Raw genomic sequence first — 20731 nt, 5'->3', positions numbered from 1 at the left:
TTTCACTTTGTCATTATGGGTATTTTGTGTAGCTGGGTGAGAGGGGAAAAAAAGCCATCCATTTTGAATTCAGGCTGTAACACAACAGAGTGTAGAATAAGAATAGGCACTGTATATATACCCCAACACACACTGCTATAGGGAGTAGAACTTTGGTTGAGTATAAGTCAGTGTTGTGGCATAGTTGTTAGAGAGGGATAAAGAAACAGATTTTTGTTCGGGCGCCAGGCAGGTATTTACACTGCCGATGTGAAAAGAGTAGGATAGAGAGAGTACTGCTACCAGACCCACACACATCAGCAGAAGATACTGCCTCGAGTGTAGCCTGTTTACCAGATAGCCAGTGGAGAGAATGGATAAGACACACAATATAAACACAAGTCACAACACGGGGTAAACCAACCAATGATATCTTATACAATATTAATGATTAGAGCAACTCTGAGGCAATTTCATAGAGGTAACAGACAATAAAGAACCCAGTTATCAATATTAGATATTTGCAATCATCTGTATTCATTCACAGAGTGAAGAGTGAGTTGGTGCATGAATGTGTGTGTGTGTAAGTGTGTGTGTGTGTGTGGGGGGGGGGTGTATTTGTATGCCAAAACAAAACAAGGCCTTTAAATGTTCCAAAGTCAGAGAACAGGAGATGGAGAAGGGAAGGAGAAGAGAAGGAGAAGAAGAGAAGGGGGCGAGGGTCTTAGTTGTTGTAGGCCAACTCCAGGACTCCCATTTTCATTTGTTTGTTTGACAAAGCTTCACAACAATGTTGCTAGTAATCCAAGAGATTAAGGTTTGAATGGCCACAACAGGTTCCAAACACTTCAGGAGTAGAGCGATAACACAGGCGATCAAACACAAAACTTTTATAATCTAAGCACTCTGAAAATGACCAAGGCTTCTGCAACTGGTTGCGCACTCATTGAAAACTGTCATGCTGACCAAGAACTCTCACACCCATTAAGGAGAACCATATTTACTTACTCCGTCCTGACAGACGGTGCACTCTTAAAGTGGCAGCGCACTTAGGCTCCGTCCAGGATTTTACCACACTCCTCCCCCCATGAAAAAACAATGCCTGTAGAAACGGAGAGGATGCAGGCTTTGGTAGGCTAGGTTCATACTAAGCAAAACCAGGGAAGTACTCATCAGAGTCCTCCGAGAAGAGTTCCTGCCGGTGTTGCTTTTGCCTGCAATCCAGCTCTTCTGCCATAGGGTAGCAGGGCTTTAGATCAACAGTATGTACCATCCGAACATCTTCCCCAGTGTTCTCCAGAGAATTTCCATCTCAAAGCCAGCTTTGCAGTGAACTGTTTGGCCACCTTTGACAGAAGACGAGACCACTCACTGCTTGGCTTTGATTCTGTTGGCCTCCACTCTGGCTAGCAAGGTATGGTGGTAGTGGCCTGCATCAAAGGTAGAGCAGTCAGGTGAAACGTTGTAACTTTGCAAGTATCTGTCCATCGGCCTTTCAGTGGTCTTCCCAGGTTTAGTTTGGAGTGAGTGACCCCGGAAGTCTCCTGGACAGCAGAGTTCAGCGCAAAGTGGAACTCTGGAAGATGATTCTGACTTGTGTGCTGATCCCACACGAATTAAGCATTCATCGCCTTCAGGGTGCGGTTATACCCTCTAGGTAAGGTTGGTCTGAGGATGGTTGGCCGTGGTCAGTTTGTCAACTACATCCCAGTAGGTACATAGCTCTTTGTAGATTCCTGAGATGAACTGCTGATCTCATTCTGCGAAGGGAGATCTTTACCCGATTTGGAATTCCAGATCATCTTCTCTCTGACGAGGTTCATCTCATGAATCTACAGAGAGCTGTGTACCTACTGAGGTATTGTTGCCGAACTGACCATGGCCTACCATCCTCAGACCAACCAGATCGAGAGGGTAATCTGAGAATATGTGTCCCATTTCAGGAAACAATTTTATTTTTATTACCTTTATTTAAACAAACAGTTAAGAACGGCCTGGGAACAGTGGGTTAACTGCCTGTTCATGGGCAGAACGACAGATTTGTACCTTGTCAGTTCGGGGGTTTGAACTCGCAACCTTCCTTTTACTAGTCCAACGCTCTAACCACTACCCTGCCGCCCCACTATGCATATGTCGCAAGTCACGACTGCACAGGAGAGCCATTTGAACGTTTTACATGTTTTTTTTAGCAAAATGCGGTTTTTGGCAGAAATGTCTTCGGGAACATGGTAACTTTCATGTGCCTTAAGACATGAAGGTCAGTCAATCTGCAAAATTTCAAGAACTTTGAACGTTTTTTAAAGTGAAGTTGCAAAAACCATCAACAGCGATGATGAACCTGGCTCTCATGAGGACTGCCACAGGAAAGGAAGACCCAGAGTTACCTTTGTTGCAGAGGAAAAGTTCATCAGAGTTAACTGCACCTCAGATTGCAGCCCAAATAAATGTTTCCCAGAGTTCAAGTAACAGACCAATTTCAACATCAACTGTTCAAGGCAAAGGGTGGCTACTTTGAAGAATCACAAATATAAAATATATTTAGATTTGTTTTAACAGTTTTTTGGTTACTACATGATTCCATTTGTGTTATTTCATAGTTTTGATGTCTTCAGTACTATTCTACAATGTAGAGAATAGTGAAAATAAATAAATAGGGTAAGTATTTTATATTTTTGCCAATTCTTTATATTTTAGATTGGTTATTTGTTTTTGGAGGGGGGGGGGTAACTCTTAAGGATCGGTCCCTTCAATTTTTTATATTTCACCTAAAATGTCATACCCAAATAACCTTTTTTTGTACTATCATCTTTGAAATGCAAGAGAAAGGCCATAATGTATTATTCCAGGCCAGGTGCAATTTAGATTTTGGCCACTAGATGGCAGAAGTGTATGTGCAAAGTCTTAGACTGATCCAATGAAGCATTGCATATATGTTAAAAATGTATCAAGACTGTCCAAATGTGCCTAATTGGTTAATTAGTAACTTTTCATGTTAAAAACTGTGCACTCTCCTCAAACAAGAGCATGGTATTTTTTCACTGTAATAGCTACTGTAAATTGGAAAGTGCAGTTTAACAAGAATTTAAGCTTTCTGCCAATATCAGATATGTCTATGTTCTGGGAAATATTCTTGTTACGTACAACCTCATGCTAATCGCACAGCTCAACCAAAGTTTAACTGCACTGTTGGTTAAGGGCTTGTAAGTAAGAATTTCACTGTATTCGGCGCATGCAAATAATAAAACTTGATTTGATTTGAGTCCAAACTTTTGACTGGTACTGTATATTATGATGACATTTTGGAATGTTTTTATTTGTTTTGGCCTTCTGCAAGGTTTTTTTGTGTGTGTTCATGTTGAGGCAAGTCCCTTCGTTGGTGATTGGTCAACAGATTGGTCAACAGTAGGGATTCTTCAATGAAGTGTTTTAATGCTAAAATTTTACCTTGAGAAATACTGCTCGAAACATCCTAGTTAGATGCAGAATTGCGCAACTAAGATCTCGGACTATTTTGAGGAAGTGTATACTGGCTATGTACTGTGTGAAACTCTACTATTGACGCTTTTTTCTTGTTTTTCCCGTGAAGCTAAGATCAAAGCTACGCGAGCACACTCGTTCGGCTAGGCATCAGCCGGACCGAAACATGCGTTAAGCCTTTAGTACCAGTAAATGGGGGAGGCTGGCAGGCTTCAGATAGCTTAATGAGCAGGCTCCTTTAATTGACTGGCTGTTCTAATTGGCTCCCAGGGTGATGCTGTGAGGCTATAACACACAACAAACTATTAATCCACTGATTTAATACATCCTGGATGGGGAGGGAGGGCGAGAGGGGGATGGTAGGGAAGTTGCACTGATGATGGGGGCGCTGTTAGAGGGGGGTTGGTATACAACCTGTCACTTTATTCTAATCCCTGACCATGGCCTTGGAGTGTGCCAGTGTGTGTGTGTGTGTGTGTGTGTGTGTGTGTTTGTGTGTGTGTGTGTGTGTGTGTGTGTGTGTGTGTGTGTGTGTGTGTTTAGGAGGTTAGAGGGTGACCCGCTGGCTTTAATCCACTAGCAGATGAAAACAGACTCCTGACACCATTTTAATTGCTTCTAATGCCTGAGCCCTGTGCTCCTCTCCCTCTCTGTCTCCCTCTACTTCATCCCTCTCTACATCCATTTATCCCCTCCTCCCCTATCCCTCCCACTCTTTTTTCATTTAAAGTGGCCTTGTTTGAATGTGGAGGAATATGGAGGGCTGGGATAAAAACACGTGGCTCTATCGTACTTAACAAACAAACTGGTAGTCAGGGGATTCTACTTTATAATAGCTGTCACTGGGGCTCACCATTGGACATATGGCCCATTTACCAAACCAGAGGCAATTAGTCCAGAGCCTGGAGAGGACCGCCTGGAGCCCAGAGAGAGTGGGCCCTTCCCTGTCTGACAGATGGCAGTGGTGCCGCTCTCCTATCCTCTGCTGCTGACATCCAGGCAGCCAGCTCCCTATCAGCCACATCAATCTGGCCCAGCCAGGCATGGCCTTCCAGCCGCCATTAACTATCAGTCCTAATGAGGCTGAGGCCAGGTTCCAGCATGGCTACTCACTTGAGAGGGAGGGCTGGGAGGGAGGAAGATTGGCTGCTTACTGTTGGGTATGGATGGGGGGCTAAAAGGAGAGCAAATAGGGTTCCAGGCAGAGGCACATATGATAATGTTGCTAAGACGCAACCAACCCTACTTATCCTAGACCCCCAGGCAGGAGCCATGGATTAGTTCATTGCTCTGGAGGAAGGGGGTTGCAATTCAAAACCCTTCAAAACCCCGTGACAGTTAGGCATCTCATGTTACCCAATATATTCACTGTGACTCCCCTAAATGACAGTTTGAATGACCCTTCTACACACTGGAAAACAGCTGCCAGAGAATATACAATGAGTGTACAAAACATTAAGAACACCTACTCTTTCCATGAAAGAGACTGACCAGGTGAATCCAGGTGAAAGCTATGATCCCTTATTGATGTCCCTTGTTAAATCCACTTCAATCAGTGTAAATGAAGGGGAGGAGGCAGGTTAAAGAAGGATTTCTAAGCCTTGAGACAACTGAGACATGAATTGTGTATGTGTGCCATCCAGAGGGTGAACGGGAAAGACAAAAGATTAAAGTGCCTTTGAACAGGGTATGGTAGTAGGTGCCAGTCGCACTGATTTGTGTCAAGAACTGCAAAGCTGCTGGGTTTTTCATGCTCAACAGTTTCCCATGTGTATCAAGAATGGTTCACCACCCAAAGGACATCCAGCCAACTTGAAGCAACTGTGGGAAGCATTGGAGTCAACATGGACCAGCATCCCTGTGGAATGTTTTTGACACCTTGTAGAGTCCATGCCCCAATGAATTGAGGCTGTTCTGAGGGCAAAAGGGGGGGTGCAACTAAGTACTTGGAAGGTGTTCCTAATGTTTTGTACACTCAGCGTACAGTTACACTGTTTCCTGCAGGCATGATGATCCAATTTCTGTTAGAAATGCTGTTTGGCAGTACTAGCGAACATGCTTATCCTATCCTGCAATTCAAACATACACCACTGATGCTAACTGGGACACGACAATGTGAAGTGTGAAGCCTCTGTGAGTTCCACCAGGGCTGTGTACAGTGCAGTCATCTCAGAGGATAACTCTGTTCACGCCTCACAGCCAGACACAAGGTCACACTACACTTTATTAAGGACGGTCACAGCTAGACTGGAGAAGTATGCCTGTCCCTGAAACACCTGTTTAGTGTACCCTCCATGAGGCTGGTCTGCTAGCCTGAAGTATCTGCCTTGAAGGCCTGTTTACATGCACACACACACACACGCACGCACACACACGCACACACACGCACGCACACCCAGCCAGCCAGCCAGCCAGCCAGAGCCTTAGGAGGATTAGAGCAGATGCCAGTCACCACACAAATCCACCATGGTAGTAGTGTAGATAGTGTAGTGCCAGCCTCCTAGCTGTTAGTGTATCGCTAAGGCTCTCTCTCATTTAGCTCTGGAGGAGTGATAACATGCTAATGAGAGTGGCTGTGTCTTCCAATGACTCTCAGAGCTCTCTGGCTCAGGCTGACTGGCAGCCATTACTGACTGGAGGCAAGAAGTGCTGTGTTGTAATTTTCTTTAAGTGCAGAGATGTTCGATTAGAATGGTAATGTGCATCAAATGCTGCGCGACAGATCATTATTAAAGGGTAGAACCTGAAGGCTCTGTCTGTTTGGTATATTTGGTTTCTCTCTCTCCATGCTAGAGCATCTTGATGTCTCATTGTTATCAGGAATCTAATTCATCGTGTAACCTGAAGTGAGCATGTAAAAATTGCTGTGTGTATTCCTGTCCATGTAAAAAATCTTCAATAACCAAGGCATAACCTATGCTGTGCATCCACCAAACTATTCTAGCGTGTGTCTACATGAGAGACCATCCAAACAAGGGTGTATCCCTCCAAATGTAAACCCAGTGTGTATTGTAACTTAACTAAACTTAACTCACCCTTGTTCCTCCATCATCTCCTGCAGCTCCATGCACTTCAGCTCCACCCTCCTCTTCCTTTCGTGGTCTAGGATCTCCCTATGGGCCTTCTTCACCAGGACAGGCTCTGGTCTGGGCTCCTCCTCTTCCACCTCAGGCCCCTCCTCTTCTTCTGGCTTGGGCTGCACGGCCGGGGTGGGCACTGACGCTGACACGCCTGACCCCGCATCTGTTCCTGCCAGGTTCACGGCAGCAGGGGGCACACCGTTGACACTGTCCTGGGGGGAAGGCACCCTCGCCCCATTGTACATGGCCACAACGCTCTGTAGAAACAGACAGAGGAGGAGAGACAGAGGAGAGAGATATAGAGAGATAGTGAGAGAGATGGAGAAAGAAAGATTAGATAGATAGATAGATAGATAGATAGATAGATAGATAGATAGATAGATAGATAGATAGATAGATAGATAGAGAGAGAGGGAGAGCAAGAGAGAGAGAGACGGGGGGTTTAGTGGGACCAGTTCAATTGTTTACCTGGCATATATTTTAAGTTTACATTTTACACAAATGCATTTATTTGCATTTCCAACTGTATAAGGATGCATTTCCAACTCTGTTACATTGGCTAATGTAGGTATGTTAAGATAAGGGGTGGGAGATGATTAGGGGGAGGTCGGAGGTCGCCTGTTATAAGCGCAACAGAATCTGGGATGGCATGCTCCTGAGGTGCGAGAGGTTCACATTTTTCTAAACTACTCTGTCTCCTCAGATGGCAAACAATAGGCTGATCCTGGACGTTCCTAACAAGGTCATTACCTGTTTCAGACTTTTGGCTTCTTGAGCCCTCATAACACATTCTGTTAAGCCAACCATGCAAATAATACTGTACTGTATTCCTCATCACAGAAAAGTGAGCTGCTGCTGTGGTAGTTTTGATGGTTATGTCTCTGGACAGGATGAAGTATTTTTCCCTTAACTGAGCAACACCACACACACTCTTTCACACACAGACACACACTCACAGTCAGGGTTATTTTGGATCGTAGGCACATGTCGACATGCATCACTACCAACCGAACCGGCCGCCGACAGCAGCCGCAGCAGTAGCCTCTGGTCCATGCATGCGTCAACACTAGAGTAGCTGACAGATCTATACTGTAGGACAAACAAGTCTCGTGACACCGATTGTACACACACTGTAGATCAAGGTCACATAAACAAAGTATGGCCTAATAGATGAGTTGGAGAGGAGAGGAGAGGAGAAAGTTGGGGAAATATGACTCCCTTCAGGACATACTGTGTAGAGACCTGGGCCCGTATCCACAAAAAGTCTCTAGGATCAAGTTTGACTTCTAGATCATAATGAATAAGATTGCATGGACATATCCTAGATCAGCACTCCTGCTCTGAGACGCTTTGTGGATACAGGCCCTGGCTTAGCCTGCAGTGAGTGAGAGGATATTGAAAATCACTCACACACACTATAACACCCGGACAATGTGTACGTTTGGACATGTGTATAACACACAACAAAGACTGAATATAAACAAAAATGGATCGCTAATGTCGTGTCTTTGGCTATGCCATATTAAGTGATATTACATGCTATTCTATAAAATTATTTCTCCGTACTAATATTACCTGATTGAGCTAATCATGTAAATGTAATTAACTAGAGAGTCAGGGCACCACAAAATAATATTTAAAGAGCTGTTATCTTCCGAATAAACTCTTAAAGACCTAGTAATATTTTACATCAATAGCAGTCAATATTAATCGTCATCTTTAATTCAGTCTCATCTGAAAGTTGTAAATTCTTGGTTATCTGCACGAACCCTGGCTAACAAGTTGAATCAGCAATACAAAATTGGGTTGAATTATTTATTTACTAAATACCTAACTAATCACACAGAATTACGCATACACATAATTAAATCATAACTTGATTACAAATTACGTCATAAAGGAACAAGTCCCTAGCGGGCAGAACAGATATGACAGCTTGTTACACAAAAGAAAAGGGCTGGGTTTGAGTGAAAGAGCGGGAAGACTGAGGAACTCCCTCACGACGCCAGGACAGCGGAGTCAATCACCACCTTCCGGAGACACCTGAAACCCCACCTCTTCAAGGAATACCTAGGATAGGATAAGTAATCCTTCTCACCACCCCCCCCCCCCCCTTAATGATTTAGATGCACTATTGTAAAGTGGCTGTTCCACTGGATGTCAGAAGGTGAATTCACCAATTTGTAAGTCGCTCTGGATAAGAGCGTCTGCTAAATGACTTAAATGTAATGTTAAATGTAAATGTAACAAAGGGCGAAGCTGTGCTATCGTAAATAGAGTGTCTTGAGCATTCTAAATTACCGCCCATTTGGAAAAGGAAAATGCAATAAATATTTACTCTGAGCTTCGGTAGGTTGGTGGTAGATGGAAGGCCGTGTTGCCCAACCGAGTCCTTTGTCCTTTGAAGAATGTTTCTGGTGGTAAATTGAATAAGTTGTAGTAAAGTCATTGTGTGGGAGACGGGATACTCTGTCTGTTCCTTCCTAACCTGCGTTTGCAGCTGCTGTTGCTAACTCAACGGCTAGGAGGTATCACTTCTGTAGTGAATAAGAGTTCAAAGTTCATACCAATCGCAACCAAAGCTCACACTGATGTTGGCTTTGTTCTGTAGTTATTATCTGAACCATTCTGACATCAGACTGTCGTCCTCACATCCTCGGAACAGGAGGCTATATTGTCATCCAGGCTTTATATAGGAAGGAAGAGGAGGGCGTGTTTGAAAAGTTTTATAGCCCATGTCCCTTTACAGGGGCGGGCCACTGATTGAGCAGAGCCCTACCTTATGAAAACCCAAATCTCACATTTTAGAAGCTAAAATCACATTTCATCCCATCACGAATAATTTCATATTCAAATATTTAAATTGAACAACAATTCCATGTGAATCCGATAACTCTGATATGTAGACTTTCCACTGTAGAGTTTATGTCATCTTATCATTGATGAGAATGTCTCAGATGACAACCGAACTGACATCATATTCATTAAGTACCACCGCATATGTTCAATTGATCGGATTACCAAAATATAGTTCATTTCCCCCCACCTTCTGATGTTCCCAGAATCTCTATGTTAACCAAGGGGTTTGCAAATGTAACATCAGTAGGGTGGAGTGAGGAAGAAGGGGGAAAGAAACCTACCCCCAGGCCAACGTCATGACACTATGCTGTAGTCAAAAAGCTAGATTCAAATACTGCATTAAAGTAAAAAATCTGTACATTTGTATACTTTTTTGCCTTTTTAGACAGTGAAAGTAGCGCTCACAATCCAAAAGTGGTCCCTGAAAAATGTAAGTTATTTGGCTAGAACTCGAATTGCTAGGGGGCTGGCCCACGTAAGTGGAAATGTATAGAAAATAGTGCAGCACAGCTTCCAAAAAAACAGTCGCTTTCAAACTAGGGATTTTGTGGTAAATTGAGGTAAGACTAATTCTGCTCATAGAATATGCATGTATAAACTACACATCAACAAATCCAGCCCAAAGCGGGAGACTTAAAAATATATATTGTAGTCGCAAAGTTCCAGAACATGTCTTTAAGTATCAATGTGACTTGCCAAAGTTCCATTCACAATACAAGTGGATGTATACATTTCCACATCTGAATGCTGTCCTGTTCTGGCTAGGCTCAGACTGGGGTTGTGATTGAGACGGATAGGTTAGTGATGCAGGCGTGTGATGCCTAAGAGCACGCACATACCAACACACACACGACACAAGACACATCTTCCCTCCCTACCCCAGCACCGGTTGGTCCTGCAAAACTAATGACTTCATTTTTCACTGAGGAGTCAGAAAAGCCCAGCCAGGGCACTTCATCACTGTCGCAGATAGGAGAGTTAGGGGAGGATGGGTAACAAGATCTCATAGTTTCAAATCCTGTGCATTATGGATTAATGTCTATTTTGGACGCATGAATTAAGTGTGGTCACAAGGTTAAGTCCATGAGGTTACAGGGCTAAAACAGAAACAACTCAAAGGGTTAAGTTTAGATATGAATTACGATTGGTCAAGGCTACGGTTTGGGAAAGGCTTGCTAGAGCATTGTGAACTGCTGTGACGCAGTGGACAGAACAGCACATTTCAGTCTGAGCAGTGCACTTTGCATCTGAGCATCATGAGTTCATGCCAGTGCTGGGCAATAGTTGCTCTTTTATTGGTGAGCACAGCAGAAGGCATATATAGACGTTCTCAGGACCTTTTCAAACGTACAAAATAAAAGTGTATTTCTAGTGATCAGCCTGGGATGGGAGAGTTAGGGGATGAGAATGATGTAATACTCACTCTGAGTCAGTGTAGACCATCATCTCTGGGTTCCTAATCCCTGCCCAAAGCTCTGTAGCCTTCAATGACAATCAGCATAGCAACAGTAAGTAATCTTGGCACCCAGACCCAAATCTCGCGTGCTTGCTGGTCAGCTACAGTACCATAGAATGGAACAAAGTCTGTCACAAGAGACTGCAGCAAGTAAAGTTCATTTTCAAAACGCTAAATCCACCAATTTTTCACATTTGTGTTTTTTCACCAGAAATAATTTCTTACAGGTACCTTCACGAGTGAGTAAAATATTAGTGTTCTAAGATGCTGTTTTCAAAGATTTGAGATGTTTATTAAAATGTGTGTTTTTTTGTTGAAAAAATGCTATATATATCCATTGTTTAGCTGCTAAAGGAATACTTTATATTTGAATGTATTTGGTTGTCTCACCTAGCTATCTTAAGATGAATACTGTAAGTTGCTTTGAATAAGAACATCTGCTAAATGTCTTAATTTAAATGTTTTACATACAGATCTCATATTACTGTATTGATACATTTGATTTTTTTTATACATTTGATTAAATATTGATGTCACATATCTATAATTTGTAGTTTTTTGTTACATTTGATTGTGTAAAGTCTAGGAGTACTCCTTATTTGGGTTGGCAGGTAGCCTAGTGGTTAGAGCGTTGGACTAGTAACTGAAAGGTTGCAAGATCAAATCTGTCATTCTGCCCCTGAACAAGGCTGTTAACCCACTGTTCCTAGGCCTTCATTGAAAATAAGAATTTGTTCTTAACTGACTTGCTGATTAAAAAAAAGATAAAATAAAAAAAACATCTGAGAGTGAGACAATATAGCGTTTCACAAAAAAGCATGATTTGTTTTGAGAGATTTAAAAAAATATATAAAAAAAATAAGGTAATTTGCTGTGAGAAGAAAAATGTTAGCGTTTTGGAAAGAAGCTTTTCAAGTGTAAAGATAGTTGTATGTATAACCTCCAATGGAGTTTTTTGGTGTGTCACTGACTGGGTAAAACAGCATTACTGTATATAGTGATGTGTTTCGTTCGTTGTTGAGAGGCAACAGTGAGTCTTGATTCTGTCTCTGATTATGCTGGGTAAAGTAGCATTATAGTGATGATGTTTGATTTTGGGGAGCTGTGCGTTGGTAAACAAGCTGTGTTGTGAATTCACAGTGATGTGACTCTGTTAACTGTGTGTGTGTGTGTGTGTGTGTGTGTGTGACTGATAGAACAGAACAGGTGGCAGGACAGCAGGAGAAATCACCACTGAATCTATTTTACAGTAAATCACCACTTGATATTCTGTGACAGTCCTCTCTCATCCACACAGACAGACAGACAGACAGACAGACACAGACACACACACACACACACACACACACACACACACACACACACACACACACACACACACACACACACACACACACACACACACACACACACACACACACACACACACACACACACACACACACACACACACACACACACACTCACTTGCACTGAAGAAGATTCCAAGGAGGACATGAACTCTTGTCTGTTTGTTTGGTAAAACTGTCCTGTAATTGCCATATGGTGAGCGGGATTGGAACAGGACAAGCAGGCTGGTGTTGAAGACAGATATGAGAATACAGACGTGGGATCTTCATTTGATCACCCTGTTGTTGTAGGAAATGTCCTGTTCAGCAGGAAATGCAAACTTGTAGTGTATTCAAGATTTAAAAAGGCTTCTAAAGTTTGCAATTTCCACCTTAAATTTCAGACATGATTTGCCCTCACTAAAATGTATCAACCCCAACAAAAATGTCCATTAATTATAATTCACACATTAATTCACATTTCCTGTTGCTGCATGAATCAAGCTGTGAGAAACTGGTCAAATTAAGATCCTACACAGGTAAATAAATTGTGACTGTGTTGAGTGACCATAACTGTTTTTATATTAGGTAGACAACACAACAACAAGACAATCTTCCTATGTTGTCCTGTCTTTACTAAATAACAGCATCCTTCCTTGTTTTACAATCAGTCTACTGCATCTGCATCTGCTGTTGCCAGTAGCCTGGGGCAGACCAGGCCTGGGTCTGTCTCTGACATCAGCCTGCAATGTAGAGGAGACAGGGCTGGATGCTGGATGCCATTACCCATGCTATTCACGTGCACCATGGCCCAAATGTCTGAGCCGCTGGCTCGCCCCAGGTGACACACACACACACGCACGCTCACACAGACACGAACAGATCACCTCATCTCATTGAAGTACCATGGGGGGCCACACACACCCAACGCTGACACTATAATGTCTCCTCCCTGCAAATCATATCAAATCGAATACAACAGGTGTAGAACTTACCGTGAAATGCTTACTTACAAGCCCTTAGCCAACAACACAGTTCAAGAAATAGAGTTTAGAAAATATTTACTAAATAAAGTAAAGTAAACATGTATTTTCTTATTTTGTTAAGTAACAAGAGAAAATTACATAACAATAATGAGGCTATATATAGGGGGTACCGGTACCAAGTCAATGTGGAGGTAATTTGTAAAGGTGGAGGTAATTAGTGGAGGTAATTTGTAAAGTGACTATGCATAGATAATAAACAACGAGTGGCAGCGGTGTAAAAACAAAGGCGGGTCAATGTAAATAGTCCGGGTGGCCATTTGATTAACTGTTCAGCAGTTTTATGGCTTGGGGGTAGAAACTGTTAAGGAGTCTTTTGGACCTAGACTCGGCGCTCCGGTTCCGCTTGCCGTGCGGTAGCAGAGAGAACAGTTTAGGACTTTAGTGACTGCAACTCTGTACCGGAGTCTGTACGGACAAAAACAGACTGGAAATACATTAAAATGAACATGTCAAAGAAAAAACTCTGTGAAAATAACAGATGATCCAATCCCGCAGAAATGCCCCAACAGATCCCAGGTGAAAATAATGATGGTGATGGAAACATAACACCTCACCACATGAACACATCATGTAAATCCCGTTAGTTATGTCTGGTGGTCCTTGGTCAGTTCCTGTTGTTCCCACGAGAGACCATGGAAAAATCTGTTTCCTTTCTCTCAAGTTAACAACTAAATTGTTTAATTTGTTTAATGAAACAGTCACAGCAGAAAGAGGCTTGTCAGGGGGCTGATAAGGTGGCAGAACACAACAGTTATCTGTGTGTGAGTCCTGTTCCTCTGGGAGTTTATCTGAGAACTATTACTGATGGGGAGGCATTTTTCTCCATTGTTTCAAGGGTGAAGAAGGTTGCTTGCAAGACTGAAGTATATCGGTCACACGTACTAGGCCTACATGTAATATACTGTAATAATAAAAGCCATTTAGCAGGCGCTTTTCTCAAAAGAGACGTACAGTCATGCGTGCATTAATTTTTGTTACCAAGGGTCCCAGGAATCGAACCCACTATCCTGGTATTACAAGCACCAACGCCATACTCTACCAACTGAGGTACAGAGGACCAGATGATTATATCCACATGCTTTACTATCAGTGTGATATAAATTAGCGTCTAGGAGCAACAATGACTCAGCCGCGAAGTGGTAGGCCATACAAGCTCACAGAACGGGACTGCTGAGTGCTGAAGTGTGTAGCATGTAAAAATCATCTGTCTTCAGTTGCAACACTGGGGCTGGGGCTGTTTTTCATGGTTTTGGGCTAGGCCCCTTTGTTCCACTGAAGGGAAATGTTAATGCTACGTGTCACGTTGGTATGAAGGATCGGGAGACAGGCGCAGGAATGCTTAACAGGGTTTTTTAGTATACCCAAATTACAGACACGGGGACGAAGACCAAACACGCATACAAAACACAGGGTTGAAACCCAAAGAAAAGAGCAAGGAGTACCTCGAATAAATAACAGAAGTGCACAATGATTCCACATGGGATGATAACCGTAATCATCTGTGCAATACAAGTGGCACGAAAGCCAAAACAACACAGCACAGGTACTAACACGACCAACGGACATTGTAACAATAATCAACAAGAACACGGTGATCAAAGGGCACACTTATATAATTACGAATCAAGGAAATGGGGACCAGGTGTGTGTAATGACAGTTCCGGAGGGATCCGTGACACTATTGCATACAATTCTGTGCTGTACGATTCTGTGCTTCCAACAGTTTGGGGAAGGCCCTTTCCTGTTTCAGTATGACAATGCTCCCGTGCACAAAGAGAGGTCCATACAGAAATGGTTTGTCAAGATTGGTGTGGAACTTGATTGGCCTGCACAGAGCCCTGACCTCAACCCCATCGAACACCTTTGGGATGAATTGGAACGCCGGCAGCGAGCGAGGACAAATCGCCTAACATCAGTGCTAAACCTCAATAATGCTCTTGTGGCTTAATGGAAGCAAGTCCCCGCTGCAATTTTCCAACATCTAGTGGACACCCTTCCCAGAAGAGTGGAGGCTGTTTTATTTTGGAATGAGATGTTCGACAAGCAGGTGTCCACATACTTTCGGTCATGTTGAGTAGGTGTTTCTCTTGTCCAGATGTGTTATGGCCATGTGAATAGCGATGGAAATGGCAACTTTCGTGGATCTCTTGGAGCGGTAAGCAAATTGGAGTGGGTCCAGTGTGCCTGGCATGCTGGCCTTGATGTGGGCCAAGACCAGCCTCTCAAAGCACTTCATGATGACCTGGTGAATGCGACGGGAATGTCATTTGGGCATGTCACCTTGTTTTTCTTGGGCACTGGGACGATGATGGTCTCATTGAAGCAAGTGTGGACTACAGCCTGGGACAGGGACAGGTTGAAGATATCCGAGAAGACGCCCGCCAGCTGGTCAGCACACACTCTGGGTCGGCGCCATTAGGAGTTTCCACTCTTTTGAGAGTTTTCCTCAAGTCAGCCTCGGAGAGTGAAAGCACCTGGTCGTCCAGAGCAGCGAGAGTCTTCCTTGATGGATCGGTATTGTCTGCCTCGAAGAAAGCATAGAATGTGTTAAGCTCATCTGGGAGGGAGGCTTCGGAGGGCACCACACAGCTGGATTTGCCTTTGTAGTCTATGATAGTCTGTGGTCCTTGTCACATGCGTCCTAAGTCTGAGTTGTCCAACATCAATTCAAGTTTGAGTCTGTATTGTCTTTTTGCATCCCTAATGCATTTTGCAGAGCTCGTACCTGCTTGCCTTGTATGCGTCGCACGCCACCGAGTCATCGGGGTTCGTTATGCTGGCATTGAATGCTGTAGTACGGGCACTCAGCATGGTACGGATATCTCTGTTCATCCAGGGTTTTTGGTTGTCATTGTGGGTACAACATCATCAACACATTTCCTAATGATGCCTGTGACTGACAATGTACATTCCTCAATGTTGGTGAATGATTCCTGGGTGGATACATTTCTTAACATATTCCAATCAGTATTCTCAAAACAGTCCTGAAGCATTGATTCTCTGTGTTGGTGACTCCCTAGGAACAGAGAGACGTGATCTGATTGGGATGGCTTTGTACGCGTCACAGATGTTTGTATATACATGGTCCAGCATGTGTTTTCCTCTCATGGGTCTTAATTCATCTTGGTGATATTGTGGAACAATTTGTTTTAAGCATGCTCGGTTGGGTGTGTGTGTCAGTGGAGGCTGGTAGGAGAAGCTATAGGAGGATGGGCTCATTGTAATGGTTGGAATAGAATAAATGGAACGGTATCAAACACATCAAACATATGGAAACCACATGTTTGCTCCATTCCAGCCATTACAATGAGCCCATCCTCCTATAGCTCCTCCCACCAGCCTCCACTGATGTGTGTGTGCATGCATGTGTGTGTGCAGCATAAAGACACACACAATGACTGGATCTGCACCACGATCTGAGATTATTACAGGCTGAAGTAACAGGGGGCCTGACAGACACTCCACATACCAGGAGATAGAGCAAGAAAATCTGAAAACCTGCTTCCTGGGTGGGTGGTTATCTATTGGATGAGTTTTTCTGGAAGGGTGGATCTTTTTGGTTGTGTGTGTGTGTGTGTGTGTGTGTGTGTGTGTGTGTGTGTGTGTGTGTGTGTGTGTGTGTGTGTGTGTGTGTGTGTGTGTGTGTGTGTGTGTGTGTGTGTGTGTGTGTGTGTGTGTGTGTGCGTGCGTGCGTGCGACTGATAGGACAGAACAGGTGGCAGGACAGCATGAGAAATCATCACTGAATCTATTTGTGACTGACTGCCTTGATTTGAAAAATATTTGGATAAAAGAAGACACAGAGTTACAAAATTGTATATCATATGCTGCATTTGAGGAACAATGGGAAATTAATACTGCTTTGAAAGTTGATAAACCTGTAACCTCACTTTTGAGAAAATTGCCTTTGAACATTTTGGTACCTACTGAAGAGCTCTTCATTGCCTACACCCATTCAGCATTGTTCACACCCTCTTATTCTTTAGCCCCACCCATCTCTTTAAGGGTTGATCCGAGCGTTCTGTCCTTTCAACAGCAGTCAAACACTCAAGCTAACTGGCTAATGTTGGCCGGCTACTTCCAGACACAAATGAGAGAACAGCTCACTGACCATTATACTCGCCCCAGCAGAGCTGGTTAGGCTGTTATCATGTTATCCAGAGCGTGGTGACTGCGACTGTGCTGCTGGAAACAATTTTGCCAACATTTACCGACACCAGCCATTTTCAACGAGTGTTGATCATTTGTAAATTCGTCAGTTATTCTGCACTCTGGTACACTCAGATGAAAGTGCTCGGAAATCGGAGAAGATAGCCAGAGCGAATTTACCAGCTACGTTTATCCCAACTCATGACATTACTACCCTGCATGAATCTGCAGGTAGCTAACCAACCAGGAACAAGGTTCGCTAGCTAACATTAGACTATAACTAGCAAAGCGAGCCAGCCAGCTAACGTTAGCTAGCTAACAGTACACTTTAACTTGAAATGAAAAAAACTTTCTGTCAAAATTAGTAACATGTAATATCTGAAAACGTAGATAGCTAGACTATCTTACCCGTCCGTATACATCATGGATGCGCACTTCTCACTGTCACGGCTGCCATGGTTGCCCTTAGTTTTAAGATGTAATCTGGAGGCAGGTGTTTTCTCCATCTCCTTAGCCATCATACTCTAATTCCACTGATTTCAACACCCAGAAATTCGAGAGCTGCAGTTCTATACAGTTCTACTACGCAAACTATTTTTTTTTCAAATAAGCTGCATTAGACAGGATTACCTACACATACTGGCCACCTCACTCATTATCTCAGCCAATCATGGCTAGCGGCAAGGTTGCTCACTTTTTCTGTGGCTATTTAAACTAGGCTTGTAATTTAGCAATTTTATTCACATTTACAGATGGTATACACGTTTGTTATTAAGGCACATGAAAGTTCACATGTTCCAGAAGGCATTTCTGCCAAAAAACACATTTAGATAAAAGAAAAAGAAAGGTTTATGTTCAAAAGGCTCTCCTGTAAGTAGTGACCAGCAACATACGCCTAGATTCCTGAAATGAGTAACATTTTACACTAAATCACCACTTGATATTCTGTGACGCTCCTCTCTCTTATCCACACACACGCACAGACAGACAGAGAATCTGATTTTCACTTTGGTTTTCCACGTGTGAAAGTGCAAATTCGATTTTGCAATTTCACATGTGAGAGTTAGATTTTCACGTAAATGTTTTACACACGTGAAAGTGAGATTCTATTTTGGAATGCTTCATGACTGGTAGGCTTTCACATGTGAAACTACAATTCACAATGAGGTGAAAAACATGTTATTCTCCTAACATGTGAAAAGGTGGTAACGTGAACTCTAAATGTAATACATGTGAACAACTGACGTCACGTCTCTTTTGTTTTCACACGTTAAAACAGCTATCTTACATGTGTTTTTTTTGTAAGGGAAGTAATACAATGTTATGAAAAGTGTGTAAGTGGTACGCTGTTCAACTAAAATAGTATAACAATCTTTAATCAATGACAATAATATTGTCCAGTAGCACTCACTTCTGTCATCATCAAGTGCTTTAAAAGGCTAGGACCATATCACCTCCATCTTATCCAAAACACTAGACACACTACAATTTGCATATCGCTCCAATAGATCCACAGACGACACACACTACCTGGATAAGAGAAATACCTATGTAAGAACGCTGTTCATTGCTTAGCCTTGAACATCATAGTGCCTCCAATCTCACTACTAAGCTCATGGCCCTGGTTCTGAAAACCTCCCTGTGCAACTCGGTCCTGGACTTCCTGACTGGCCGACCCCAAGTGGTGAAGGTAGAAAACAACACCTCCTCCACACTGATTCTCAACAAGGGGGCCCCACATCGATGCGTGCTTAGTCCCCTCCTATACTCCCTGTTCACCCATGACTGCATGGCCACGCACGTCATCAACTCAATCATCAAGCTTGCTGACAACACAACAGTGGTAGGCCTGATTACCAATAACAATAAGACAGCAGGGCTCTCCAACCCTGTTCCTGGAGAGCTACCATCCTGTAGGTTTTCGCTCAAAACCTAATCTTGCACCACGAATTGCAAAAATCGCTGAAGTTGGAGACTTTTATCTCCCTCACCAATTTCAAACATCTGCTATCTGAGCAGCTAACCGATCGCTGCAGCTGTACATAGTCAAACGGTAAATAGCCCACCCAAATTTACCTACCTCATCCCCATACTGTTTTTATTTATTTACTTTTCTGCTCTTTTGCACACCAATATCTCTACCTGTACATGAACATCTGATCATTTATCACTCCAGTGTTAATCTGCAAAATTGTAATTATTCGCCTACCTCCTCATGCCTTTTGCACACAATGTATATAGACTCTCTTTTTTTTCTACTGTGTTATTGACTTGTTAATTGTTTACTCCATGTGTAACTCTGTGTTGTCTGTTCACACTGCTATGCTTTATCTTGGCCAGGTCGCAGTTGCAAATGAGAACTTGTTCTCAACTAGCCTACCTGGTTAAATAAAGGTGAAATAAAAAATTACAACTAGGGTTGGAGCGAACACCTACAGGAGGGTGGCTCTCCAGGAACAGGGTTAGAGAGTCCTGTACTACATGGAGGAGGTGAGAGCCCTGGTGGAGTGGAGCCAGGAAAATAACCTCTCCCTCAACATCAACAAAAGAGCTGATCGGGTACTACAGAACACAGCAGAGAAGGTACACCCCCATCCACATAAACAAGACGGAGAGGGTCAAAGGTTCCTCAGCGTGCACATCACTGACAATCTGAAATGATCCCTTCACACAGACAGCGTGGTGAAGAAGTTGCAACAGTGACTCTTCAACATTAGAAGGCTGCAGAAATTTGGCTTGGACCCTAAGATCCTTACAAACTTCTACAGAGTCTGTTAGGCTGTATAAGCACCTGGTATGGCAATTGCACCGTCTGCAATCACAGGGCTCTCCAGCGGGTGGTGAGGTCAGCCCAACGCACCAACAGGGGCACACTGCCTGCTCTCTCTACAGCACCTGGTGTCACAGAAAGGCCAATAAAAACATCAAGGATCTCAACCACAGCCTGTTTACCCTGTTACCATCTGGAATGCAAAGTACAGGTACATCAAAGTTGGGACAGAGAGACTGAGAAACAGCTTCTATCACCATGCCATCAGTCACCAATAACCACTAGTACCCTGCCCTGAACCTTAGTTACTGTTCTAGCCTGATACCACCTGGTACTCTACCCTGCACATTAGAGACTGCTGCCCTATGTGCATAATCATTGAACACTGGTCACTTTACTCATGTTTACATACTGCTTCACCCACTTTATGTATATACTGTAGTCTAGTCGAGGCTCATCCTATATATCTTATTTTGTTATATTTCTGGATTATGTTGTGCATCTTTTTTTTATTGCTAGGTATTTATTACTGCACAATTGGAGCTAGAAAAACAAGCATTTTTTATGCACCTGTGTACACAACCAAT

At 43.1% G+C, this 20731-nt stretch overlaps 1 protein-coding gene across 2 annotated transcripts in view; it reads right to left on the bottom strand.

Annotated features, from left to right (window-relative positions):
• The window catches only part of LOC135548748 (serine/arginine repetitive matrix protein 3-like), a 147589-nt gene that overhangs the window by 49528 nt on the left and 77330 nt on the right, over window positions 1-20731 (bottom strand). For both annotated transcript variants that reach the window (XM_064978648.1, XM_064978649.1), the window contains exon 2: window positions 6492-6793. In XM_064978648.1, coding sequence (XP_064834720.1) covers window positions 6492-6781 — 290 coding nt within the window. In that variant the 5' untranslated portion in view covers window positions 6782-6793. The remainder of the gene's footprint in view (window positions 1-6491; window positions 6794-20731) is intronic.

This window comes from Oncorhynchus masou, chromosome 11 (assembly GCF_036934945.1).
Source record: "Oncorhynchus masou masou isolate Uvic2021 chromosome 11, UVic_Omas_1.1, whole genome shotgun sequence".
NCBI classification, from domain to species: domain Eukaryota; kingdom Metazoa; phylum Chordata; class Actinopteri; order Salmoniformes; family Salmonidae; genus Oncorhynchus; species Oncorhynchus masou.
The sequence above is the reverse complement of the archived record's forward strand: the minus strand, read 5'-3'. Positions and strand labels throughout refer to the sequence as shown.